The sequence below is a fragment of the Etheostoma spectabile genome, chromosome 24, assembly GCF_008692095.1.
Source record: "Etheostoma spectabile isolate EspeVRDwgs_2016 chromosome 24, UIUC_Espe_1.0, whole genome shotgun sequence".
Taxonomy (NCBI): domain Eukaryota; kingdom Metazoa; phylum Chordata; class Actinopteri; order Perciformes; family Percidae; genus Etheostoma; species Etheostoma spectabile.
In genome coordinates this window covers 3,151,330-3,173,331 of record NC_045756.1, presented here as the reverse complement: position 1 = coordinate 3,173,331, position 22,002 = coordinate 3,151,330, and the positions used below count along the sequence as shown (strand labels likewise).

Sequence of the window (22,002 nt, the reverse complement as noted above, 5' to 3'; positions counted from 1 at the left end):
TGCAGATCGAGGTGTGAGAGGAAATCCTTCTAGCGGCTTAAGTTTTGAACAGAAATCTACACCCTTAACACATCTTACGCCTGTCTTTTCTTTGTTCTTTTGCCATTTTATATTGAACCTGTTAGACCCTCCCATCCACTATGTTTTGCTGTCATCCTTTTTCCTTTTCTCTGTGTGTGTGTGTGTGTGTGTGTCAACGTTCATGTAAAACACCATCACACTTGACATTCACAGGATAATGTAACCTAAGGGCCCTGGAGAACATCACCACACCTGCACCATGACACTGCCTGCTTCCTTTTCCTCAGGAGAGAGTGTGACATGTCTTCTTGCCTCAGCTCGCGTTTAAATGCACACACACAGTTAAATGTTCTCATCTCTCGGCTATGGCTGCATGGATTATGTGTAAATCCCACACCTTGCTACAAACATACTGTTTACACACTGCATCACTTCCACCTCCAGGGTAATAATTATTCTTGCATGGTCCTGTATTATTAATTCATGTCCAGCAGGAGTGTGTCCGCTCCTTATGCAGTTTGTTGGGCCCCAGTGGGCAGCCTTTTAGCTCGTCTCACCCCATCTCCCCCAGCCTCGCTGTCCAGGTCCCTTCTCCCATTAGGAGGAATAATGATGCTGAATTATTCACTAATGTTTGAATAATTCAAGGTGAAAATGCTCATTGACTGAGGGAGAAAATGTGCCAATCTGCTGTCTTGAGCATCGGTCTGGACCTTCTTAACAAGGGTGAGATCTGAAGTGTGTGTTCTTAAAACAGCGGAGATGGTTCTCATTAAAAGACGTGCACATCGTTGGTGTGTACTTTTATTTACCCTGAATTAATCACAAGAAAACAATCCAAGCACTATTCTACTTAGAAGATCAAAACATGTCATTTATTTTCACATAGATATATAGAAATACTGTATGTACACACAATTCCTAACTAATCATTTGTCAACCTTAAAGCTGTTGTAATCAATACTTTAAATAAACGTGGAATATACTGTATGTGATAGATGTCTCATAGTGACAAACTCACAAATTATTATCATCTGACTCTGTAGTTCCTTTTCAGGTCATTGTTTGGTTTCTTGGTCTGCAGCTTTAATGTTTTGATCCACTCAAGGCTCTCATCATTACAGTTCTGCATAAAGCTCTAAATACCTTATGACCTCATAAGGGGCAAGATTCCAGATCAGGCCACCTGAGCTTTCATTTTCTCAAAGACAGAGCAGGATACCCAGGGCTTGGTTTACACCTATAACCGTTGTCATGTTAAAAGTGACATTAGCATGCCATGGGACCTTTAAAGTTTGTCAAAATCTATAAATAGAGCTTTAACTTACATGTGTACAGTATGTGACACAGAAGCTTCAGTATGCTGATATCTTGGGGGAGTATAGGAGAATTACTGCTTCAGGCACTGTGCTACCTAATCACAAACTGGGCCACAAATTCCCCAGGATGACCTTTAGTCTGTTCTGTTTTATCTGCTTATTATATTATATACTATATTTTTTGTGATCAAATTTGTTTTTTATTTAAACAGCCAAACAAAAGTGCAAAACACTGGTCCAGATGACAACATACAGAAAAGTATCTATCTATCTGCTTAACTATTTAAACCAAAATCTACAGAGAATCTCTTTTTGCAACACCATACGTTTTCTTTAAATGTTATTTCTTTTAAATGATTTGGAAAAAAAAGAGAGTGAATGTATGAGTAATGTAGATCTAATGTGCCAAGCGAGTTCAGTATTTTCACCCAGGTCTGAACTCCCAGGACAACAACAGTTGACATTCCGGTTAGTCATCATTATCATCTTCCTCATCTGGGTCGTGACTTTCGGAGCTGTCGACTGGAACGTAGCCGTCAGGGTCCTCCAGGTCGCCGTCAGACTCGTCATCATCCTCCGTGTTCACCCTGCCAGACAGGACGTCCTCTATCCAGTCCTCCAGCTCCTCAGGGGTCGGCAGGTCCTCATCGTTGGACATGTCCAGCCAGACGCTGTCCGCCTGGACCACAGAGCACAAAGAATAATGAGGTTAGAGTGCAAGAGGCACGGGCACAAGGGGACCACTGGTGTGAATAAAATACTAAAAAAACACCTTAAAAAAACAAGTTTGGTTATATAAAAGCTGTTCAAAAGAAATCCAGATATTAAAAGTAGGCTAAAAGAACCACTGGCCCGGATGGACAGCGGGAGAATACAACTTTAAATAAAATGCCACCTCCACACCTGCCCTGGCCTCTATTCTGGAGAGATGACAAAATAAGTAATAAAAATAAATGTGGAAAATAAAAATTGTAAAAAACATTGCCCCTGCTTCACAATATAAAAACATCTATCCCAATGTTAAAGGAATTTTTTTTAAATTTAAAAAGGACTAAACACATTTAAAAAGCTTAAAATAAAATCTGAATTACTTGCCCTTGAGATTATAAAGTACACATACTTCCATTAAAAATGAGTAAATAGGGGCTGAGGTTTAAAAGTGCTTAAAAAGTAAAAGTGCCACACAATAAATGACCATAAATAAATGTAAATAACAAAAACAGAAGAATAGGGTTCAATTACTTTCCTACAGTGTAAGATTCTAACCATTACTTACATCTGTGACGTTGACCACACCGATCTGAGGTCTAAACAGGTCCAACTTGAAAGTTTTTTCCCAGTAAGTGGTCAGCTGGAGGGGCGAGACAAAACCAAGTTAACTTAGACTCCAGCGACAAATGTGGTACTCTTTGTTAGAAACACTAAGCTAAGGATGAGGCGGAACCAGAGGGAAGTCATCAGGGTCGATCCAGACGATGCTGAGCTCTGGGTTGTTGGTGTTGTCTCTGGCCACGTCTTTCAGGATCTCAAGGAACTCATAGCCATCTGGGGACGGCAGAGCAGGGCAGCGTGAGCTCACATGAGAATATACATATACACTACCGGTCAAAGGTTTGGGTTCACATACAAATTTTTATTCCTCTCCATTATAGACAGAATACCAGCTGATCTGAGTGGGTGGCTGATCTTTAATGCAATATCTACATTTCCCATTATCAGCAACCATTCACCCAATGTTCCAAAGGCACATTCTGTTTACTAATCTGATATCATTTTAAAAAACTAACTAGCTAACTAGCTAACTAACTATGTAATCTGAAAACTGCTGCCCTGGTTAAAAAAACAATGCAACTGATCTCAGCTGGTATTCTGTCTACAATGGAGTACAATGGAAATTTGTGAGTGACCCCAAACTTTTGACCGGTAGTGTAGGTCTACAACTGCAAAATGAAAAGAGAAAAGGCTCAGACCTGGATCTTCCTCCTCGGCAAATGCAACAATATGTATTCCATCCATGTCGTCCTCCTGGGAGTTGCACAAAAGTTCAAAATTGCTAAAGACAAATCTAATGTCTATCTAAAATCTAAAATGTATGCAAAATGGTTTGGGGAGCCAAAGACCGAACACTTACTCACCCATGTTTCAAACATATTCTCCGCCCGGAGCTTCCTCAAAGTAGCCCTGTAAAGAGCATATTTTGTAAAATGTTTAACAAGGTGTTAAAAGCATTAAGATAACCCTTAAACAATATAAATCTAATAAACCTTCTATGTTGGTTGACGAATTCGACAATATCCATCTCAGACAGAGGTCTGCCAGGCAGGATGGCCGGCTCCTCCATGAAGGGCTCATAAAAATTCACTTCGTTCATCTTGAGGGAGAGGTGTTTGGCTACCTAAAACATACAACGTGCCAGGATGATATTGTGATAAATGGGTGAAGGATATAACTATGGGCTTTTGTTGAATGAGTGGATGAAGCTTATTAGACAAACAAAAAATCTGAAAAAAATCATTTGTTAATGAATGCGTTTTACACAAAAAAATAACAGGGTTTCAACCAAAAGAGTAAAATATTTGAGATAATAGACTCATGCGCTTTCTTCTTCAAGTCCTTGTGCTAAGCTATGCTAACCAGCTGCTGACTGTAGCTTCATATTTAGCATACTGACATCACGATGCTTTCAGCTTAACCTCGGCAAGAAAGTGAACAAGCTTCTTTCCCAAATGGTCAAACTATTACTCCATTTAACAGTGCATTAACAAGCGATGTGTATGTGAGAGGACTGACAGCGATACTTTGATTTAGACACTACACATGCAGATTAGGATTTTATGTTGTACAGCAAGACTTACAGATTTATCAAATGTAGCAAAGAACTTGATGTAAGGTTGAAAACGCTCTGAGGCCTCCTGGAAAGCTTTGTAGTCTGATTAAAAAAAAAGGGGGGGGGGGGGGGGGGGGGCGCAGAGAAATGGATGAGGGACTCAAGAGAGAATGGCAGAAACCAAAATTGAGAAAGTAAAACAGATTTAAGTGTGGAACTTCATCATTCACATTCTGCCTCCATCCCGAGCCCAAATCTACAGTATGTGATCAGGAAGGCAAGCAGTGAAACACACTCGCTTCATTCAATTTCCCATCATGATTCTACTGTCTTCACCCAAGTAACAAAGTCTCCCTTAATACAGTTTTATACGTTTGCAATGTGCTCCGGGCTCTCCTCCCAACAAGGTCGCAACCAAGGAGCAACCTATCTCTGGACACAAATAGGCTCCATAATGAAACTTCATGCAACTGTCATATCGGACCAGATAGCATCTTTCCCATCTCACTTTTTCTCCCTTTTTTTTGAGAGGAACTATAATTGCAGTTTGACCTAATAGACAGAGAACTAGAAGCTATTTAAAGGCTCTCATGGGACTGGGTGACAGTGCTACAGTCTGGAATCAGGTTTCCCCTTGGCATGGTGATGTAGCTCCATTAGCTTCTGGATCCCATTAGCGTCTTGGCAGCTCAGTGAGGCATCTTTTAGGGACAGAGAAACACTGCTGATGACCCAGTCACACACTCCCTATGTGTGTTAATGCAAACACAAATGCATAAACACACGCTTCACTTCACGCTCAAATAGACACTAGCATAAACAGGTGTGGACAAAGTATTCCAACCCTTTACTTAAGTAAAAGTATTAAAACCACACTTCAGTAAAAGTATGTAAGTATCATCGGGAAAATTAAAAATAAAAGTAAGGATTCTCACATTTTAAAACAAACAGTTCTGTTACTCAGATGAGTGTTGAATGATCTAATCATTTCAGCTGGACTTGTAGGCCGTTATATTGTTTGATAGTTTAATTTATCATAAAACATTGTATTTCATAAACTACATGTTTATTTGTGTGCAACGTACGTAACTCGTAATGTAACTAGTAACTAAAGCTGTCACCTGAATGTAGTGGAGTAAAAAGTACAATATTTCCCTCTGAAATGTAGCAGAGTAGAAGTAGAAAGTGACAGGAAAAGAAAAAGACTCAAGTAAAGTACAAGTACCTCAATTTGTACTTAAATACAGTACTTGAGTGAATGTAGTTAGTTGCATTCCACCACTGAGTGGTTAACTAACATGAATCTTCTCCCTTGAAGTAGCCAATGAGGCGGATGTCTTCTTCCATCCTCTCAAAGGCTCGCAGCTCCATGGCGTTGTTGAGCATTTCCACTGGGTCCTCCAGCACCTACATATGTAATATAATTTGCGATTAAAATTTTAAAATAATTCATGAATAAGTTACATAAATTACTAAGCTTTGTAATTTTACATTACACCTTTTGATGGGCAAAATGCATCCAACCTTCGCAAATCACTTTCCCAAAATGTCAAACTACTCCTTTAAATGTATTCATTTGCACAGGTATTCATTTTTAATAAGAAATACCGTCAGGGAAAAGTGAAATACGTCATTTACACACATTCTAATGAGACTGCAGCTGTTAATTGCTTGAGGATTTCTTCTCTTAATGGCTGCCAAGATTACACATAAAAAAAAAAGGAAGAATCAGATTTTCCACTTACATCCAACAGAAACTCCACCAGTGTGTCTGCTGAGAGCTCCCCATCGAACTCAATGACACGGTCGTCCTTAAAGACGTACAAGCTGCCCACCTCCTCCAGACCTAAGTGAACAGCAGGAATATAGTATATAACTTTGATAAAGCTCAATTTAGAGCTTCACATTTAGAAAAAAAAGTAGCAAATACATCATTTCCATAACAGTACATTTCTGGCAAGGTGTGAGCAATTTAAAGTCACACAAAGAAAGCATGAGTGGGGATTAGAAAATACTGATCATAAAGGCAAAATCAAGGCAACTGATACTGTGGGAGGCATCTGTGGAAGGATGAAGACACATGAGTCATACCCAGTTTTTTGGCTACTTTGGCATCCTTCTGGCAGTCCACCATCCCAAAACCGATGTCTTTGTTCTCCAGGACCTGAGCTGTGAGCTGGGTGTTCACACAGACAAATGTCAGTCAGCTTAAAGCTCTTATTTTTTGACGTAGGCTACGTTGAACACATTATTGACTGGATGTGCAAAATATTATCTTGTTAGCGAAAGAAGACGTCATTGCCCACTTAACTCTGTTAAAAATGTAAGTTAGGTCAGATATGTAGGCGTTGTTTTGGACTCAGATCCAAATTTTTGCGGCAACATTAAATCAGTTTATCGTATAAACTATTGCAAGATGTCAACATTTCTGACATGTTTTCTCCATATAAACCTGGAAGTCTCAGGTTTTTTGACTTGGACGTGCTAACTCCAACGCACTATGCTACACATAGTCTACTCGGAACAACCTTCCTAAGGATCTTTGGCACCGTCCAAATGATACCATATACATCTTTACTGTGGTTTGCAAATATTAGCATGCTTACACACTACATTAACATGGTAAACATGGCAATTTCAGTGTGTGCATGTTAGCATGCTTACATTATCATTTAGCTCAGACCACCACTGTGCATGTGCAGCCACACCCTCTCTAATGTGACTGTTGACTCTTAGTTTTGTTACATACCATTTGAAAATAAATTTGAACCATGCTGTGTACTGAATCTGTTATATATAAATAAATAGCTTTCCTTCTCACAGTGATTCATGATTGTGGCATTCGTGTGGCTCTAGAGACCATCACAAGGTAGTGGTTCCCAACCTGGGGGGTAGCAAGCCTACCCCATGAAGGGCTCACAGAATACACCTGTGGGGTTGCAACATGATTACCAGGAAAGGAAAGATGAGTAAAGTTTCTGACTTTTCTGTACTTTTTTGCTTCTTCATGTGAAATGCTGCCTGGTCAATACAAATGATTAACTTAACAACATTGAAATGAGTCGCGAGGGGTCCCAAGTAGACAGAGCTATTTTTTTTGTCAAAAAGCTAAATGTTTGCTAACCACTGACGTAGGAAGAGAACATTTCCAGGAAATTATGACTTCAGTATTTCTAAAATCCAGACGATGGAGAATACGTTGGACCGTCTTATCCTTTGAAGATACTAACTGACATCCCCTTAACTGTTAAATATACTCCACGGATCAGCCTGGGATCAAACACCTTCTACTCTGCACTCTGTATTTATTTCGCTGTGTATTTGAGCTGGCATCCACAGCTGCTGCTGTCTTTGTTAATACATCTTTGCATTACAGAGGTGTGTGTGTGTGTGTTTGTTTGTTTGAGTGTTTGTGTATGTGTGTGTGGGTGTGTGTGTGTGCGTGTGTGCGTGTGTGCGTGTGTGTGTGCGTGTGTGTGTGTGTGTGTGTGTGCTGAGAGACGCCTGCGGAGTTTTCTTGTTAGAGGGAAGCTGTGAGTCAGGACTGCTTGCTTTTCAGCTCACGGTTCTGGAGGAAGGAAAACAGATTTTGATATACTGAAGAGAACCAAAGTCTGGTTCCGTTTAACTTTAATCCAACAGGTTTCTGCTTTCAGTGCATGAAACGTGACAGGAATGGAAAAGTGCTAACTGAAAAGGTAAAAACATGGGTTCACTTTATGTTATACTTTACAGCTCATAAAAAGGAAGGGAAGGGATGCAAAAGTACAAGTACTTATTTCTAGTCCACAGCCAGATAGTAAAGCGTTTTGGGAACAATCTATAATTAACAGAATGACCTAGAAACAATCCCTGGACACATGTGAATTGCAGAGGAGGGCACATAATGGGATTGAAAATCACCGCTTCCCAGTTAAGAGAGTGTACAGGTAAAACGTTTGACAACTGCGAATCATTCTTCACTGAATGGTTAAGCAGACACGTCAAGCAGACAGAGGAAGAATGAGGGGATCAGTGACATAACTTGTTATGACAGGTTAGAATCAAATGAGCCCTGTATTTAGGCTGCAAGTCTAACTCACAGGGAATTTGAGCTCCAGCTTTCTGAGCCATTTCTTTCCAGTGGCATCATATAACTCAGAGCAATGTATGACACAAGCCATGCATGTTTGATCAGTAATGACGTCTTCTTGGCTGGATTCAGAAGTCAGTGGCAGCGTCAGTGGAAAGTTAAAAATTTGTAGGGAAGTAGACTGTTGTAAGAATGAGTTGATTAGAACTGTAATTCATGAGCTGACAACTGATCAGTTGTTTATGGCATTTATCAAGGAACAAGACTGAAGCCTAACATCAGCATGCTGATAAGCTCACAGTGACAGTGGGGATGCAGCCAGGTATTTCATTAATTAAAAAAAACTGAATTATTAGTTGATTAATTGATTAGTTCATCCACGAAAACTACATCACAAAGGTTGGTCATTGATTAATTGTTTTGTCAAGTAACATTTTTTTTATGTCGTTTTAAAATGAAATCCTTGTAAACCTGTAAACTGTTGCTTTTGTTGATTGTATAGTATGTTACGAAATTGAAAATGGTTTTACTGTATAAGTAAAAACTGGTGGTGCTACATGCAAACTCACCAAAATCCAAAATGTCATGACAGCCCATCAATTAGTTGTTGAGATAGACTGACCCCCCCAACACATTCTAAGGCGCCCTCTACACAAAGTTTATAAGTTGTAACCAATGGATTTGTTAATCATTTACTCATGCTTGATGATCATTAATGAAGAAAAGAAAGTGGTATCTCTGAAATGTAGAAAGATGCCCAGTTTTTAGGCAGCATTAAACATTACACTTTTTTCAGATTGGAATTAACTCAAATTAGGAGCAGTGGACAGCTATGCATACAGCATCAGGAGCAACTTGGGGATCGGTTTCTTGCTCAGGCACACTTTGACAAAATATCAGTAGCCTACTAATCTCCATGACCTCTACTTTTACTCTACATTTGATTTTCTGTCTATTTCTAACTCCTCCAGCTCCCCGCTTCCCACCCCTGTCTTCTCACCTCCAGCACCAGCTCTGTCATCTGGAACCGCTTCTGCAGGCCCTTGTTGGCCGGCAGTGGTTCATGGTAGAACAGGCACAGCAGGTCGTATCTTTTCAAAGCCTTCTTGTAGTTGCGCTCGCTGATGTCCAGCACCCTGTCCTTCCCGTCAAAATTAGGGAATTCAAGACCTTCCTCAGCCCTGCAAAAGATTACCAGGCAAAGGCAAAAGCCACACAATAGAGAAAGCCAGATTTGCTGCATTGTTGCTCAGTTGTGGAGGTGTTTGTAACCCGACCCAGATGGAGTTTGCAAAGAAATCAAAGAACTTCTCAAAGCCCAAATTGACGAGTGCAGTATATACCATACAAAGGAGATTTGCTATAATCCATCTACAGATTTGATCTCTATTACCTCTCTAGAAAATGGGGGAAATTTTCACAAATATTTAATCCCTATTTTCTGTCTCTCTGCTTCTCGCCATATCTCTCCCTCTCCACCTGTCTTCTGTCTCCTCCTCTTTTTGTCACAGTCTTACTGCCACAAATCTCCCAGGAGGATCTCTCTCTTTCCTCCTTTTATCTCACTGACTGAGAAACTTACCTCAACAATCCATGGACAATTATCCATGTAATAGTCACCCTGCCCTTGACATAAATTCTGAAATTAGAACAGAGGAACTATGGGGATTTCCTCAGTCCATTAATCAGCAGTGATTATATTATTATGCATTGGAAAATGCATTTTATGTTAGGAAATGAATGAAGAATGTATTTGTTTATTTAGACAGGCAGAATGTGAATGTGACTGTAAAAAGACAGAATCCTTTGGGCTAGGTTTTCAAACGTTACGGTAATTTAACCTGTAAAATAAATGTTGCTGTGCGCATTACCGTAATTACTCCATTCAGCCCGAAATAACAGATCACAGATCACCGCTTTGTTTTTCCTCTTCAGACAGAGCTGGACGATAGAAAGAAAAATGGAGCGCTTTTGGCTCTGGATGTTTTTTACACTGTTGCAAGTTTGTGTTTTGTGTTTGGTTCCCGGGTCAGGTAATACATATTTAAACAGATATGACTCATTAAAGCATATTTAAAAATGGTAGGAAGACTTTGCTGCATTTTGCTTCGCTGTACATATTTGGTGTAACTTTTCATGTTGGAGTCATTCATCACCTCACGAGCTAGCTAACATTAGCTAACTAGCCTACGAGCTAACTCAACTAAGCTTACCGTGCTAACGTTAAAGTTTGCATGAATTGTGTCAAGTTTCGCTTACGGTAACATTGTAACAAATGCGAAAATTATGTAAAATATAATGTATATTACTTAAAATTATTATATTCATTGAGGCTGGGTATAGTGTTGACAAGTCAGTTCAGGGTAGCTAGCACTAACAAATGCTCTGGCTGGTTGCCTGATAGTATTTACTCAGCCAGATAAAGGCACAGTATATGTTATGCAGCAATTGTATCCTAATGTTATGATACTGTACAGTGAAAAATACAGGATATGTGAGGTCCTTTTTTAGGATAATTGAGCTTCTTGCTGACCCACTTGTTAGGGGCTAGTGACCCAATAAACTATCTTTCATAACTATCCGTCTCGTGACCCATCGTTAAATTCTAGTATTGATCCAATATGAAAATCTATTCTGATCCGATTTGCATTTATTTTTAGATCAACAGTGGAAGAAAATTAGAGACAAGGTTTCTGACGTTGTTAAAGGGCACACTCCATGCAACCCTGTCAACTGTAGCTGCCATCTAAGGTACGTGTAATGCCAACATGGCTTCGCTTTTCATCATACATTGTAACTCGGCTTTCTCTTAATTAAAAGGAATTACAAAACAGATTAGTGTAAATGACCATCCTTCCATAAACCTTTTGAAGCCTGTTTATATATCCCTTGTGCAGATTTCTTCTAGATATAAATAAAACAGCTAAATAACTAAAGAAAGAGATATAGTTGCTGCATTACCACTGTGCAGGTTTACATTTTAAGGCGTTAATTATATAATGTAGATTTGATTATTTTTTCCTCTGTCACACTTGATTTGTTTGCCAGTGTCCTACGAGATGACTTGCGTCCCTTTAAAGGGAGAATCTCCGAGGATCTCATGGCTGCGACGGTTCAGAGAGGGGTGGGCACCCACTACCAGATCATCGGACACAAGTTGTACAGGGAACACAACTGTATGTTTCCTGCCAGGTGAGGAGAAAAAGCACCTGATGTGATTACTCTTAATGTTTGATCACTTCCGATTACGGTTTATATTGTAACACATTGTTACTTATTTACTCCCAATCAGCCAAAACTGACTGAAGGAGAATATAGACAGTATATATGTATACAGCTGTTTGTTTGCCGTGCCTAAGTCTGTCTTCCGGTTTCAGATGCAGTGGGGTGGAGCATTTCATCCTGGATGTCATTGACAGGTTACCTGACTTGGAGATGGTGGTAAATGTCAGGGATTACCCTCAAGTCCCCAACTGGGTGCAGCCAACCCTGCCTGTCTTCTCTTTCAGTAAGGTCAGACTCTACGCATTAGTTTTATGCACAGCTAAAATCACACACATTGTTGATTAAATTCAATAACTGGTGTTGATATGTGTATGTTTGATTTAAGTAGACAGCAGACTACCAGGACATCATGTACCCTGCATGGACGTTTTGGGAGGGAGGTCCTGCTGTGTGGCCCATATATCCCACTGGACTGGGAAGATGGGATCTGATGAGGGATGACCTTAAAAAGTAAGCTTTAGCACCTTTTTAGCTATTTAGTGGAATACATAATTAAATGAGTATTTACAAAATAAGAAATGCATTAATGCAACACTTAAATAATCATTTGCAGCAGTAGCAAAGGAAGTTTATCATTTCAGTGTGCCATTTTCATATGATGTGTTGGGGTAGTTCTGCAGCACAGTGGCCATGGAAGAAGAAGGAATCCAAAGGATTCTTCAGAGGCTCCAGGTCAGTCTTGTCAGTCCTGTGACTTTTTTCCTTTGTATAATAACGTGACATTATACAACAATCCAAATGTTTTCACGTTTCTCTTTACTCAGCTATATTCTTACCAAAGTTGACGGCACAGTTCAGACATATTAAAAAGTGACTATTTAGTTATTCTCTCCTCGTTTTGTTGTTGTTGGTAGAACCAGTCCAGAGCGCGACCCTCTGATTCTTCTATCCAGAGAAGCTCCAGAGCTGGTGGATGCCGAGTACGCGAAAAACCAGGCCTGGAGGTCTGAGAAGGTCAGTCTTACTAAAACCACGCCAGGGTCAAATACCCTGTATGACCCTGTCTTGTCTAATGATTGCTTGAGATTTAAAGCATCTGGACAGTTTGACAGAGAAACAAACCACATTACACCCTTGTGACTGTACTTTTGTACTGATTGAAAAAGGGAAATGTGAAAGTCAGTCTGTGTTAAGGATCTACCAACCTGTGTTTTTCTGTCTGTTTTAGGACACACTAGGGAGACCCCCGGCCAAAGAAATCCCACTGGTTGATCACTGCAAATACAAGTAGGCTCAATTTTGCATCAAGGACAAAATGACCGCATGTTAAACTGCAACAGCTTTACTGAAGGTCCATAAAATGAGGCACACATCATGTGTGACCAGTTTTTTTAACAGTCCCTCCCTGGCCTTGTTATATCCTTGCAGATATTTATTCAACTTCCGAGGTGTGGCAGCCAGCTTCCGCTTCAAACATCTCTTCCTCTGTGGTTCCCTGGTGTTTCATGTGGGAGATGAATGGCAGGAGTTTTTCTACCCTCAGCTCAAGCCCTGGGTCCACTACATCCCAGTCAAGCAGGATCTCTCGGATGTCAGGTACCACAACTAGTGTTACACATTTTCTCCTTAGTTATGACTGCTTGCAGTCCTGGTCTAAATGTTTATTTAGTCGACACTGTGATATCACAGGTGTTTACATGTTTTTCACAGCTTTAGATCCAATGTAGTATTGATTTTTGTCTCTGTCCATGTCATTAGCTCTAAATGAAGATTGCTATTGGTAATGCTATTTGATGTAAATTTAGTTTTATAAGCCTTTCCGTTCTTTCCTTCCATATTTTGCATCTCTAAATAGGAATAGTAAAAATCCTTAGTAAATATGGCCCTTACTGTTTGAGACCTCATATATTCCTGCAGATTATGAGTATTAAATGCAGAGTCAACAAATTACTCGCTGACTCTTTAGAAAATCGAATACAACCAAGAACGTTTGAGTGTGTCCTCTCACACATTGTAAAATCTGCTTTTTTATAATTAATATTTACAAAAAACATACTTTTGTGGTCTTATGAATGTCAGCATCATACAAATACACATGGAAAGGTATTATAGTAATTGAAACTTAAGAAGTTTCATGTTCAAATTCACACACTTGTGTCCTTGATTGAAACTCATGGTTTAGTTTACAAATGGGCAGGTCGGTACTTGAATGAATAGTCTTAGGCTAAATCTCCTTTGTACAGTATGTATGCTAAACGTTAATATGCCGTTACATGTTCTCTCTCCTCAGGGAACTACTACAGTTTGTCAAAGAAAATGATGCCATTGCAGAGGAGATTGCAACGAGGTAACGGGTCATATTTTATGATTGTATTTTAATGGGAATAAATTGTAGCTGCTATGTATTTGAAAAAGTGAGTGTTGAAGTTACACACTTTTTATTTCTGTTTCTGCGTCACGGTTGTTTTGTTCTTCGAATCCTATCATATACTGGCTTGACCTCTGAGTTGATTCTGAAAGCAGTGGTGAGATCTTGGAGAACAAAGCGACACAAAGCATGGTTCAATCTACAATGTTCTAAAGGGTTAATGAGACACACAAATATATACATATTTTCTAACAATCACTACATTCATTTAGATGACTCGAGTAAGATACGAAAGAATGTCAGGATGGACAGTAGGATAGTCTCAAGGTTGGTTCACACAGATGGGAAAACTGTTGCAATTTAGGATACAAATTAAAGATGATTTCTTCAGCGTTCCCACAAAATGGAATGTGGAATGTAACACATTCACAACAATGTTAACTGACATGATGCTTTTTGGATGCTTTTATATAGACCTGAGTGGTCCCCTAATACCATATTTGAAGTCTCTTTCCCAAAATGTAGCCTTTGTGCAGATTTACAGCCACTAGAGCCAGTCCCACAATGACCTTTCCTTAGTATGTGCTACTTCTGAGTCTGTAGCTCTTGAGGAGGGGAGAGGGGGTGAGGGGCAAGGTGGAGGCTGGGTGTCTGGCCTTGACCAACTACCACTTTGCTGGTTTTAAAGCCATGATGTCTCTCTCTCTCTCTGATGGGTGGGCCACATTCTCTGGGTGGGCAAAGCAGAGAAAGGGGAGGTAACCTTTCCCCTAATTACATCATAAGGAGTAAGATTCCAGATCGGCCCATCTGAGCTTTCATTTTCTCAAAGGCAGAGCAGTATACCCAGGGCTTGGTTTACACCTATCACAATTTCTAGCCACTAGGGGACCATAGGCAGGCTGGGGGAACGCATATTAATGTTAAAAAACCTCATAAAGTCAAATTTTCATGCCATGGGACCTTGAAAGTTACACACTCTGTATTTACTGGCCCATAAGCACACTGACTTTCTCTTTCGTTTTCTTCCCACAGGGGTAAGGAATTCATCCTTGACCACCTGCGGATGCAAGATGTTTCCTGCTACTGGGAGAGACTCCTCACTGAGTTCAGTCGTCTTCTCACCTACAAACCTAAAAGAAAGAACAACTTCAACCAGATTGTCCACAGATCCAGCAAGACGGAACTATAAGAGTGAGACTCTGCAGGACCAGGGCAGCTGAAGTAAAACGCTAGATAACGAATGTAATCACTGCACCACAACAAATGATTTCCTCACAAGCAACATGATGGCATTCCATATTTTTGTCAAAATCCCACCTATATTAGCTGATCTAAAACTGTGCCCAGATACTCACATTTATTTCTAGCTAGTCGGAGGTTTTAGTCTAATGCGCGGAGCACGGTTGGACCATGTGTCCTGACAGTTACAAGACACATAGCTTAGTATTACAGTCATAGGTGTAGTTTAATATGTTTACTGTGGATGCTGCCATACCTTCAAGTGCCACAAGGGAGCCTATATGCCAATTCCGAGTCCTTGATCATTTGCTGATTTAACTTTATTTTTATGGCTGCTGTCTATACTCACAAGCAAAGTCTATCTATGTGAGCAAAGTGAGTATAAACTGGGAGTGTGGAGCTTAAAAGGTATGTGAGTGTCTAATGAAACAAACGGCATTAAGGGAAGTGTAGGATCCAGTGATTTTGGAGATTGACCCATACTATCGACTAAAAGCCGATTTTGACCATTCTTTTTTGCAATCTCACGCAAGTCCCTAAACTTTATGAAAGTGACATACTAAATAGCTGAAGTGGCCCTTTAACATGCAATGTAAAGATTGTTTTGTAACAATCATCTGGCAGGGCTTCAGACAGATTTTCATGAGAATTTTTTCTTTCAAAATTGTAATTAAGTGTTAACTTGGTTATCCTTAGTGACCTGTAAAGACTGAGTGGAAGAAGTTCAGGTCCTTGCTCAAGATAAATCTGAATTGAACCCTTGACCATCTGACCTTTTTACTGCAGACCAACCACCCAAATCTCATGAAAATATTCCACATCTAACTGTGGAGCACCTAAAACTCTATTTGAAAAAAATAGTATAATGTTGACTTTCAAACGCTGCTCAAATATCCACAAAGGATGTACCAATAGTAATCCTTACGGATACTATGCTGTTACATATTTAATGCAATTACCTGGGGAAATATGGGGAACCCTGATCTAAAAACATAAACAGTAAAATCAGAAAAGGTTACATAGAAACAGGAGGAGGAGAGGGAAATTGTCACACCACTACTACGTATTAAAAGCCATTCTAAACAAATGGGTTTTAAGTTTGGACCTAAGAGCCACATATGTAATATGCGAATATCAGGGGGGAACTTGTTCCAGAGTCTCGGGTCAGCAACTGCAAAAGCCTGATTACCCCAACGTTTATACCTCGCCACTTCTAAAACCAGTTGATTAATAAAAGTCCTATTACTTTAAGTGTAATGGCAAAAAGTAATAAAAGTACGTGGAATCTGTTGTTGACGGGCAGCTTACACATGAGCTTTGCTACACTCCCCTCTACTGGACAACAGAGGAAACTAGCAGTCCTTTACCAAGCATCATTACAGCAACATATCCATGTGTCATTTGATGTACTTGTTTATTGCAACAATGATGCCAATGTCAGCATTTGCTTGAGTCTGCCATAAGTTTGTAACTTAAAAAAAGCAAAAAATACATATTCACAATCCACATTTCATTCCACACTAAGTGCCAACACTGTCAATAATGTCATTGGAGTAAGTAGTTATATTTTGAAGCATGGAGTTTCCCAGTTTCATATTAGTTTTACGTTTTTAAAAGAATGGATCTTGGTGTTACAAGATGATAGTTCATACAGAAAATGTTGACCATGTTGTAGCTAGTATTCACATTGTACTGTGAAGCAGATTCTCATAAACTTAAGGTTATTTTTTCACTATTGTTAAAAAGTAAGGTAAAGATGGTCTGTTAATTTAGATTTGAATAAAAAGCTGTGACGGTGGGCCTGGTCAAAGTATGACAGGCAGTTTGTTATCGCCTTGGCAGCATTATTGTTTTTTGTGTGCAAATAAACTGTTTGGTTTCTAAAATAGTGCACACGCAGGACAGTGTTCAGACCTCCACCGAAGGGAGCGCTGTTTTCCCATTTGGTCTGTGACTCAGTACTCTGGCAGAGGTCAGAGGTCGGAACAACACCGGCAGCGTGTGTGAAAGTCACTTTTCAGAAACAAACAGCAGAAGGACAATTATGGGGGAAAAAAGCAATGTGGACAATATTTAGAATGAATGTGCATTAACCAGGGTTGTGTTACCTTATAAACGAAACGTAAATTGTCGACAAATTGTGCGCTTTTTGCAGGTAAGATGCTTCCAACGACAGAAGCTGCTAGCATGCTAAGCTACGATGCTAACGTTAAGTGTTTCAGGCTCCCACTATCGGACATGCATGATATGATTTACGTTCCTCTTGTAGTTTTTATCGACGAAGGAATGTTCACAGACGACGGAAATTAAAACCTTAACGTTACGTTTAATGAGCCATTCTAATGTTAGGTACTTAGCTAGCGTTATTTTGCCATAGGTATTTTGTGAGACGTTAGCAAGTAAGATTTGACCTGACAGATCGATGTACGATATCAAGCTAATTGAGGGAAGAGTTAGTAAGTGAACACGTTGTACAAGACACCTTCCAGCACATTAGTCGGGCTGCGTGTGACTTTATTTTCACAAGTTGTTTATCTTTCAAATATTTAGTTAGTTAGAAATATATTTTATAAGGTGACACGGGTATTGACAAATGTCTATTTCAAGTTAGCCTAACGCTGTCAGAAAAATGCTAGCTAGGTACTTGCTCGACCATTAAATGTATTGCATTTTAATATGATATACAACGTAAGCAAACAATTGTTCACATTTGTTAAGCTGAGAACAGCAATATTGGTGTACATTACATTCAGGGATCCTTACATTGACAAAACTAATGACATAAAGCAGGATATGTTAAAATAAAAATAGATATGAACAAAGTGTGGACTAAAATCTTTAAATTAATTTTTCACAGGCTTGGTACATGACACACATTTTTTGTTTTAGGAAACGTGTCATGGTAGCAGATTTTTAGTCTAATGAACATACATGATACATTAACATATTGCAGAAGTATTACAGGATCCCACTGAAGAGATACAAATATGTATATCTATATATAGATACAAACACGTGAAGCCTACACACGTGTTCATTTGTTTTAGTCATTTATGGTAACCTTTACATAATTTTTACAACACAGGGCATAGATCATCAGTTATATTTTTGTATGGTATTTCCTCAGTCTTGGACAACTTTGTAAAGCTACTGTGACCTTTTGTATTTATCTTTGACCCTGGACCAGGCAGCTAAAAGACCCGGCTCATAGGATCCCAGCAGTTCATGGAAACATCGACGCATTTTGAAATCAAATAATTTTTCCCCAGAAAGTCTGCTTGTGTGCCCAGTGTGTTTTGATAGAACTGCACCATTTAACATCTGCTGAGTTTGACAGTCTGTTTAGCCTTGCCAGGATTTCATTTGCCTTAAGGCTGTGTTTTTTGAGGATGAAGCTGAATTTGAGGCAGAGGGTGCAACATCCCAACCCATGGCCATGTGTTTCTGCCTCTCTGCTGCAGCCTAATGCCAGCTGAAGCATGATGAATCCAGAGCAGCCCAGAACTGGCTTCGCCCTGCAGAGACGACAGGCAGATTTAGCCCCTCGGGGCACACTGAGCACCGGCCTACTGCTGGGCCTCATCCAGAGTGCCAGGCCTCCTTCCTTCTGCTTCTTGCTCCCCAGGGTCCACGCAGCTGATGTGGCTGCTGCCCAGCCTGTGCAGATGCCCTCTTCTTCCTCCTCCACCACCAGTCCTGCTTCTGCACCCATCCCCTCACCCAGCACAATGCCAAGCAACATAGGAAAGCCAGAATTCCCAGACACAGGATTGGACCGTATCAAGGATCTCTTTGTCAAAGAGTTTGTATTTTTGTTCTTTTTTGATTTCTTTTTTTTACCTCTTTATTTCCTTGCTATCTTTAAAAAGTTTTATTTTAAATATTTTTAACACTGTTAAAAGACAATAGTTTGTCCTACTTTCTGCATCCATTTTGTTGTTTGTGTTGCTGTTTGGGTAAGACAACGGGTACAATATGGGTAGTGCTTTCAAAAAAAACCACTCCTGTATCATAATACACAACTTTTAAAACTTGCATAAACTCAAATATAGTATTGAACTAACATGTCTGCTTAAGCTGTTTAGTCCCCCCACAAGTATTCCTAGGTGATTTTGGCAGTTACTGTAGTTGACAGTGCAGTTCTACTGTATCTAAAGATGAGGAATAAGTGGCACCAAGTAAGCGATCAAAAGATGTATGGCTCTTGTCTCCCTGTAGTGTGACACAGAGGTACCCAGAGGAGCTGACCAACGTGATAAAGAGCGGTGTAGTTGCAGCGCTAGCAGGCTTGCTCTACGGTGGCCTGCCAGCAGCTCGCCATGCCAGGCAGAGGTATATCCGAGTCAGCCAGGCGGAAATCTATACTAGCCGAGTGGAGGCAGTGGTAAGTGGGTGAGTGGATAGTGAACTAACCCTGTCGTTGAATAACCGAATTGGCAGGGGATTTAGGGAAAATCTGCGACAAAAGTGTAATCACTCAAGATCACAATATAAGAGTAAAGTTAGAGTAACTTTTTCTCAAAAGAAAATAGATTGGACACTGATCTGTTAAAATGATGATACCAAGTGCTGTAAATTACCCTACACTTACCCTAACACTTGATGATTAAGTTTCAATAGAAAATAACTGCACTACTGGGAAAACTTTAATAGATAATGTTACACTCTAATGTTGTAGCATCATGGTAAAAACACAGCATCAACCTTATGATTGTGTGTCCTCTCTGTCTAAATCAGCGCTCAGCTCATAATGCAGCAATCAGGGGTTTCGTAAGATACGGATGGAGATGGAGCTGGAGAGTGGCTGCTTTTGTTACCTTGTTCAAGTAAGCAAACACATTGATTATTCCAGACTATATCATTAGGTTTAGAGTTTGAGACGATAAATGTGAGGACATTTTAAGGATAATATTTACAAAGGAGGTGTATAACAAAGAAGCTGCATTAGATTCAGCAACGGTCTTCTAAGCCAAGTGCAACTGAAGTCAACCAATGTATATTTGTATAGCCCCTTTCAACAAGGCAATTTAAAGTGCTTTATGAAAGACAGAAAGGCATTAGAACATATAGGGAATGCAAGGCAATATAATAATGCATACATTGGGATTTTTTAAAACAAGATATAAATGAGTCAAAATAGCAAAAGACAAACCAAACTGTATACTAAAAAGGGCAGTGCAAGACATAAATAGAAAGTCACACGTTTAACGTTATAAAAGTGGCAACACGTTTTGAGCCCTTATTTAGGAGAAGACTGAGACATGCTCTGTGGCAACAAATTTTGCTAAGTGCGTTTTTAGCTCTAACAGTAATTTATATGCATTAATACAAATAAGCAGAATAGTATTCTTATTAGAGAATGTATTAATTGTTTTTATTTCCAATGATTATCCCTTATATCTTTTGGTTTCAGTCTAACCCTCTTTCCCTCATCTGTCTGTCTACTACTATTTCTAGTACTGTCAGCACAGGGCTGTCTGTATACCGAGACAAATATACCCTCAGCCATTATGCTGCAGCTGGAGGTAAGTCACATGGGCTTCAATGGGGCCTGATTACACCTATTTTTTTCCAAATCTTTTATTTATCCTGAGATAGTGAACTGAGCGTGCTTGCTGTCTCATAACATGGCTGCTTTAAATTCACACATCTCAACATCTCCATCTGGGGGTTTTTCCTGTACAAATTCATAGCTTTATACTGAACATCTCCACTGTTCACTTCTGTTGTTGCTGTGTACTGTCTGCAGTTTATTGTGCGGCATCAATGCTGCGTGTCTGTTTTAAAAAGAGATTTAAATATGAACCAGGTATAGTCCGCCAGAGAATTTATTTCCAGTTGTACCTAAAGATTTTCATGAACCAGCAACCTGTTCAAAAACTGATGTGGGATCAGTCTGTAAAAAAGAATAGCAAAATGGTAACTTGTCTATAAATGAAAATGTTATACCGTGCCTTGCGAAAGTATTCACCCCCTTGGCTTTTTACCTATTTGGTTACATTACAGCCTTTAGTTCAATGTTTTTTTAATCTGAATTTTATGTGATGGATCAGAACACAATAGTCTAAGTTGGTGAAGTGGAATGAGAAATATTTATACTGTACATAAAACTATTTTTTAGAAAGAAAAAAAAATAGATTGCTGTTCACAAGCACAATCCAAACAACTTGAAGGACCTGGAGCAGTTTTGCAAGGAGGAATGGGCAAATATACCAGTGGTAATATGTGGCCAACTCATACAGATTTATCTAAAGCAACTTGGAGCTGTGACTGCGGCAAAACGTGGCTCTACAAGTTATTGACTTTAGGGGGGTGAATAGTTATACACATGGACCTTTTCTGTTATTTGTCCTATTTGTTTGCTTCACAATAATAATAGAAAAACATCTTCAAAGTTGTTGGCATGTTCTGTGAATTTAATGATCAAATCCTCACACAGTCCATGTTAATTCTAGGTTGTGAGGCAACAAAACACGAAAAATATCAAGAAGGTGTGAATACTTTTGCTAGGCACTGTACATTGCTGCTTTAAATTCTAATATGGGTCCAAGCTTTGCTGCATCATTATGTCTCTACTGTTGACTTCCCCAGAGTACAGAGACACAAACCTATTATCCTTGTTTTTATTTTGAGCAAAAGTCACATTTTCCCTCCTTTACAAAACCAGATTACTAAGGGGCTTAGGTTAGGTCGCAGACCACAAAATGCTACTGCTCAATTTTCTCAATGTTTGTCATCTCTCTACTTTATATTAATGCATAACAATGCCCATAAAATGATTAATCAAAAACAGATTACTATATTATGAAATTCATTGAATGCAAATGTGGTTTTATATTGTACAGATATTTTTTTATTTGTTGAATCTTCTCACAATTATCATGATGATAATAAAAGTGTGTGTGTGTGTGTGTGTGTGTGTGTGTGT

At 39.4% G+C, this 22,002-nt stretch overlaps 3 protein-coding genes across 5 annotated transcripts in view; 2 read left to right on the top strand and 1 right to left on the bottom strand.

Annotated features, from left to right (window-relative positions):
* Positions 1 to 1,614: 1,614 nt before the first annotated feature.
* Positions 1,615 to 9,733, bottom strand: LOC116673832 (calsequestrin-2). Its single transcript, XM_032506170.1, has 11 exons — positions 9,240 to 9,733; positions 6,259 to 6,343; positions 5,913 to 6,013; positions 5,466 to 5,574; positions 4,196 to 4,269; positions 3,605 to 3,735; positions 3,476 to 3,521; positions 3,311 to 3,365; positions 2,785 to 2,885; positions 2,617 to 2,691; positions 1,615 to 2,019 (listed from the first exon to the last, which is right to left on the bottom strand). The coding sequence occupies exons 1-11, from the start codon at positions 9,480 to 9,482 to the stop codon at positions 1,810 to 1,812; spliced, it is 1,230 nt and encodes a 409-aa protein (XP_032362061.1). The 5' UTR covers positions 9,483 to 9,733; the 3' UTR covers positions 1,615 to 1,809.
* Positions 9,734 to 10,160: 427 nt separating this feature from the next.
* On the top strand, positions 10,161 to 17,121 carry poglut1 (protein O-glucosyltransferase 1). The gene is made up of 11 exons (XM_032506171.1): positions 10,161 to 10,272; positions 10,900 to 10,990; positions 11,288 to 11,431; positions 11,617 to 11,752; positions 11,853 to 11,974; positions 12,137 to 12,196; positions 12,379 to 12,478; positions 12,693 to 12,751; positions 12,893 to 13,060; positions 13,755 to 13,811; positions 14,868 to 17,121. Exons 1-11 carry the CDS (start codon positions 10,200 to 10,202, stop codon positions 15,022 to 15,024), a joined length of 1,167 nt encoding a protein of 388 aa, XP_032362062.1. The 5' UTR covers positions 10,161 to 10,199; the 3' UTR covers positions 15,025 to 17,121.
* Positions 16,989 to 22,002, top strand: part of timmdc1 (translocase of inner mitochondrial membrane domain containing 1) — a 7,302-nt gene continuing 2,288 nt past the window's right edge. Inside the window, exons 1-5 of one of the 3 annotated variants that reach the window (XM_032506183.1) lie at positions 16,989 to 17,229; positions 18,536 to 18,876; positions 19,293 to 19,458; positions 19,812 to 19,900; positions 20,532 to 20,599. In XM_032506183.1, the coding sequence (XP_032362074.1) occupies positions 18,554 to 18,876; positions 19,293 to 19,458; positions 19,812 to 19,900; positions 20,532 to 20,599 (646 nt within the window). In that variant the 5' untranslated portion in view covers positions 16,989 to 17,229; positions 18,536 to 18,553. Of the gene's footprint in view, positions 17,230 to 17,369; positions 17,597 to 18,530; positions 18,877 to 19,292; positions 19,459 to 19,811; positions 19,901 to 20,531; positions 20,600 to 22,002 lie in introns of those variants that run through there. The other 2 variants (XM_032506185.1, XM_032506184.1) reach the window with 2 other exon arrangements.

What these genes read in the sequence shown, in the direction of transcription:
- LOC116673832 (XM_032506170.1), bottom strand. Translation starts at nt 9,482, where the DNA reads ATGCAGCAAATCTGGCTTTCTCTATTGTGTGGCTTTTGCCTTTGCCTG. An exon ending in TGGTGGAGTTTCTGTTGGAT is followed by an intron (nt 5,575 to 5,912) that starts GTAAGTGGAAAA and finishes TTACATATGTAG; the next exon opens with GTGCTGGAGGACCCAGTGGA. An exon ending in AGAATATGTTTGAAACATGG is followed by an intron (nt 3,366 to 3,475) that starts GTGAGTAAGTGT and finishes TGCAACTCCCAG; the next exon opens with GAGGACGACATGGATGGAAT.
- poglut1 (XM_032506171.1), top strand. Translation starts at nt 10,200, where the DNA reads ATGGAGCGCTTTTGGCTCTGGATGTTTTTTACACTGTTGCAAGTTTGT. An exon ending in ATGAGGGATGACCTTAAAAA is followed by an intron (nt 11,975 to 12,136) that starts GTAAGCTTTAGC and finishes GTGTTGGGGTAG; the next exon opens with TTCTGCAGCACAGTGGCCAT. An exon ending in AGGCCTGGAGGTCTGAGAAG is followed by an intron (nt 12,479 to 12,692) that starts GTCAGTCTTACT and finishes TGTCTGTTTTAG; the next exon opens with GACACACTAGGGAGACCCCC.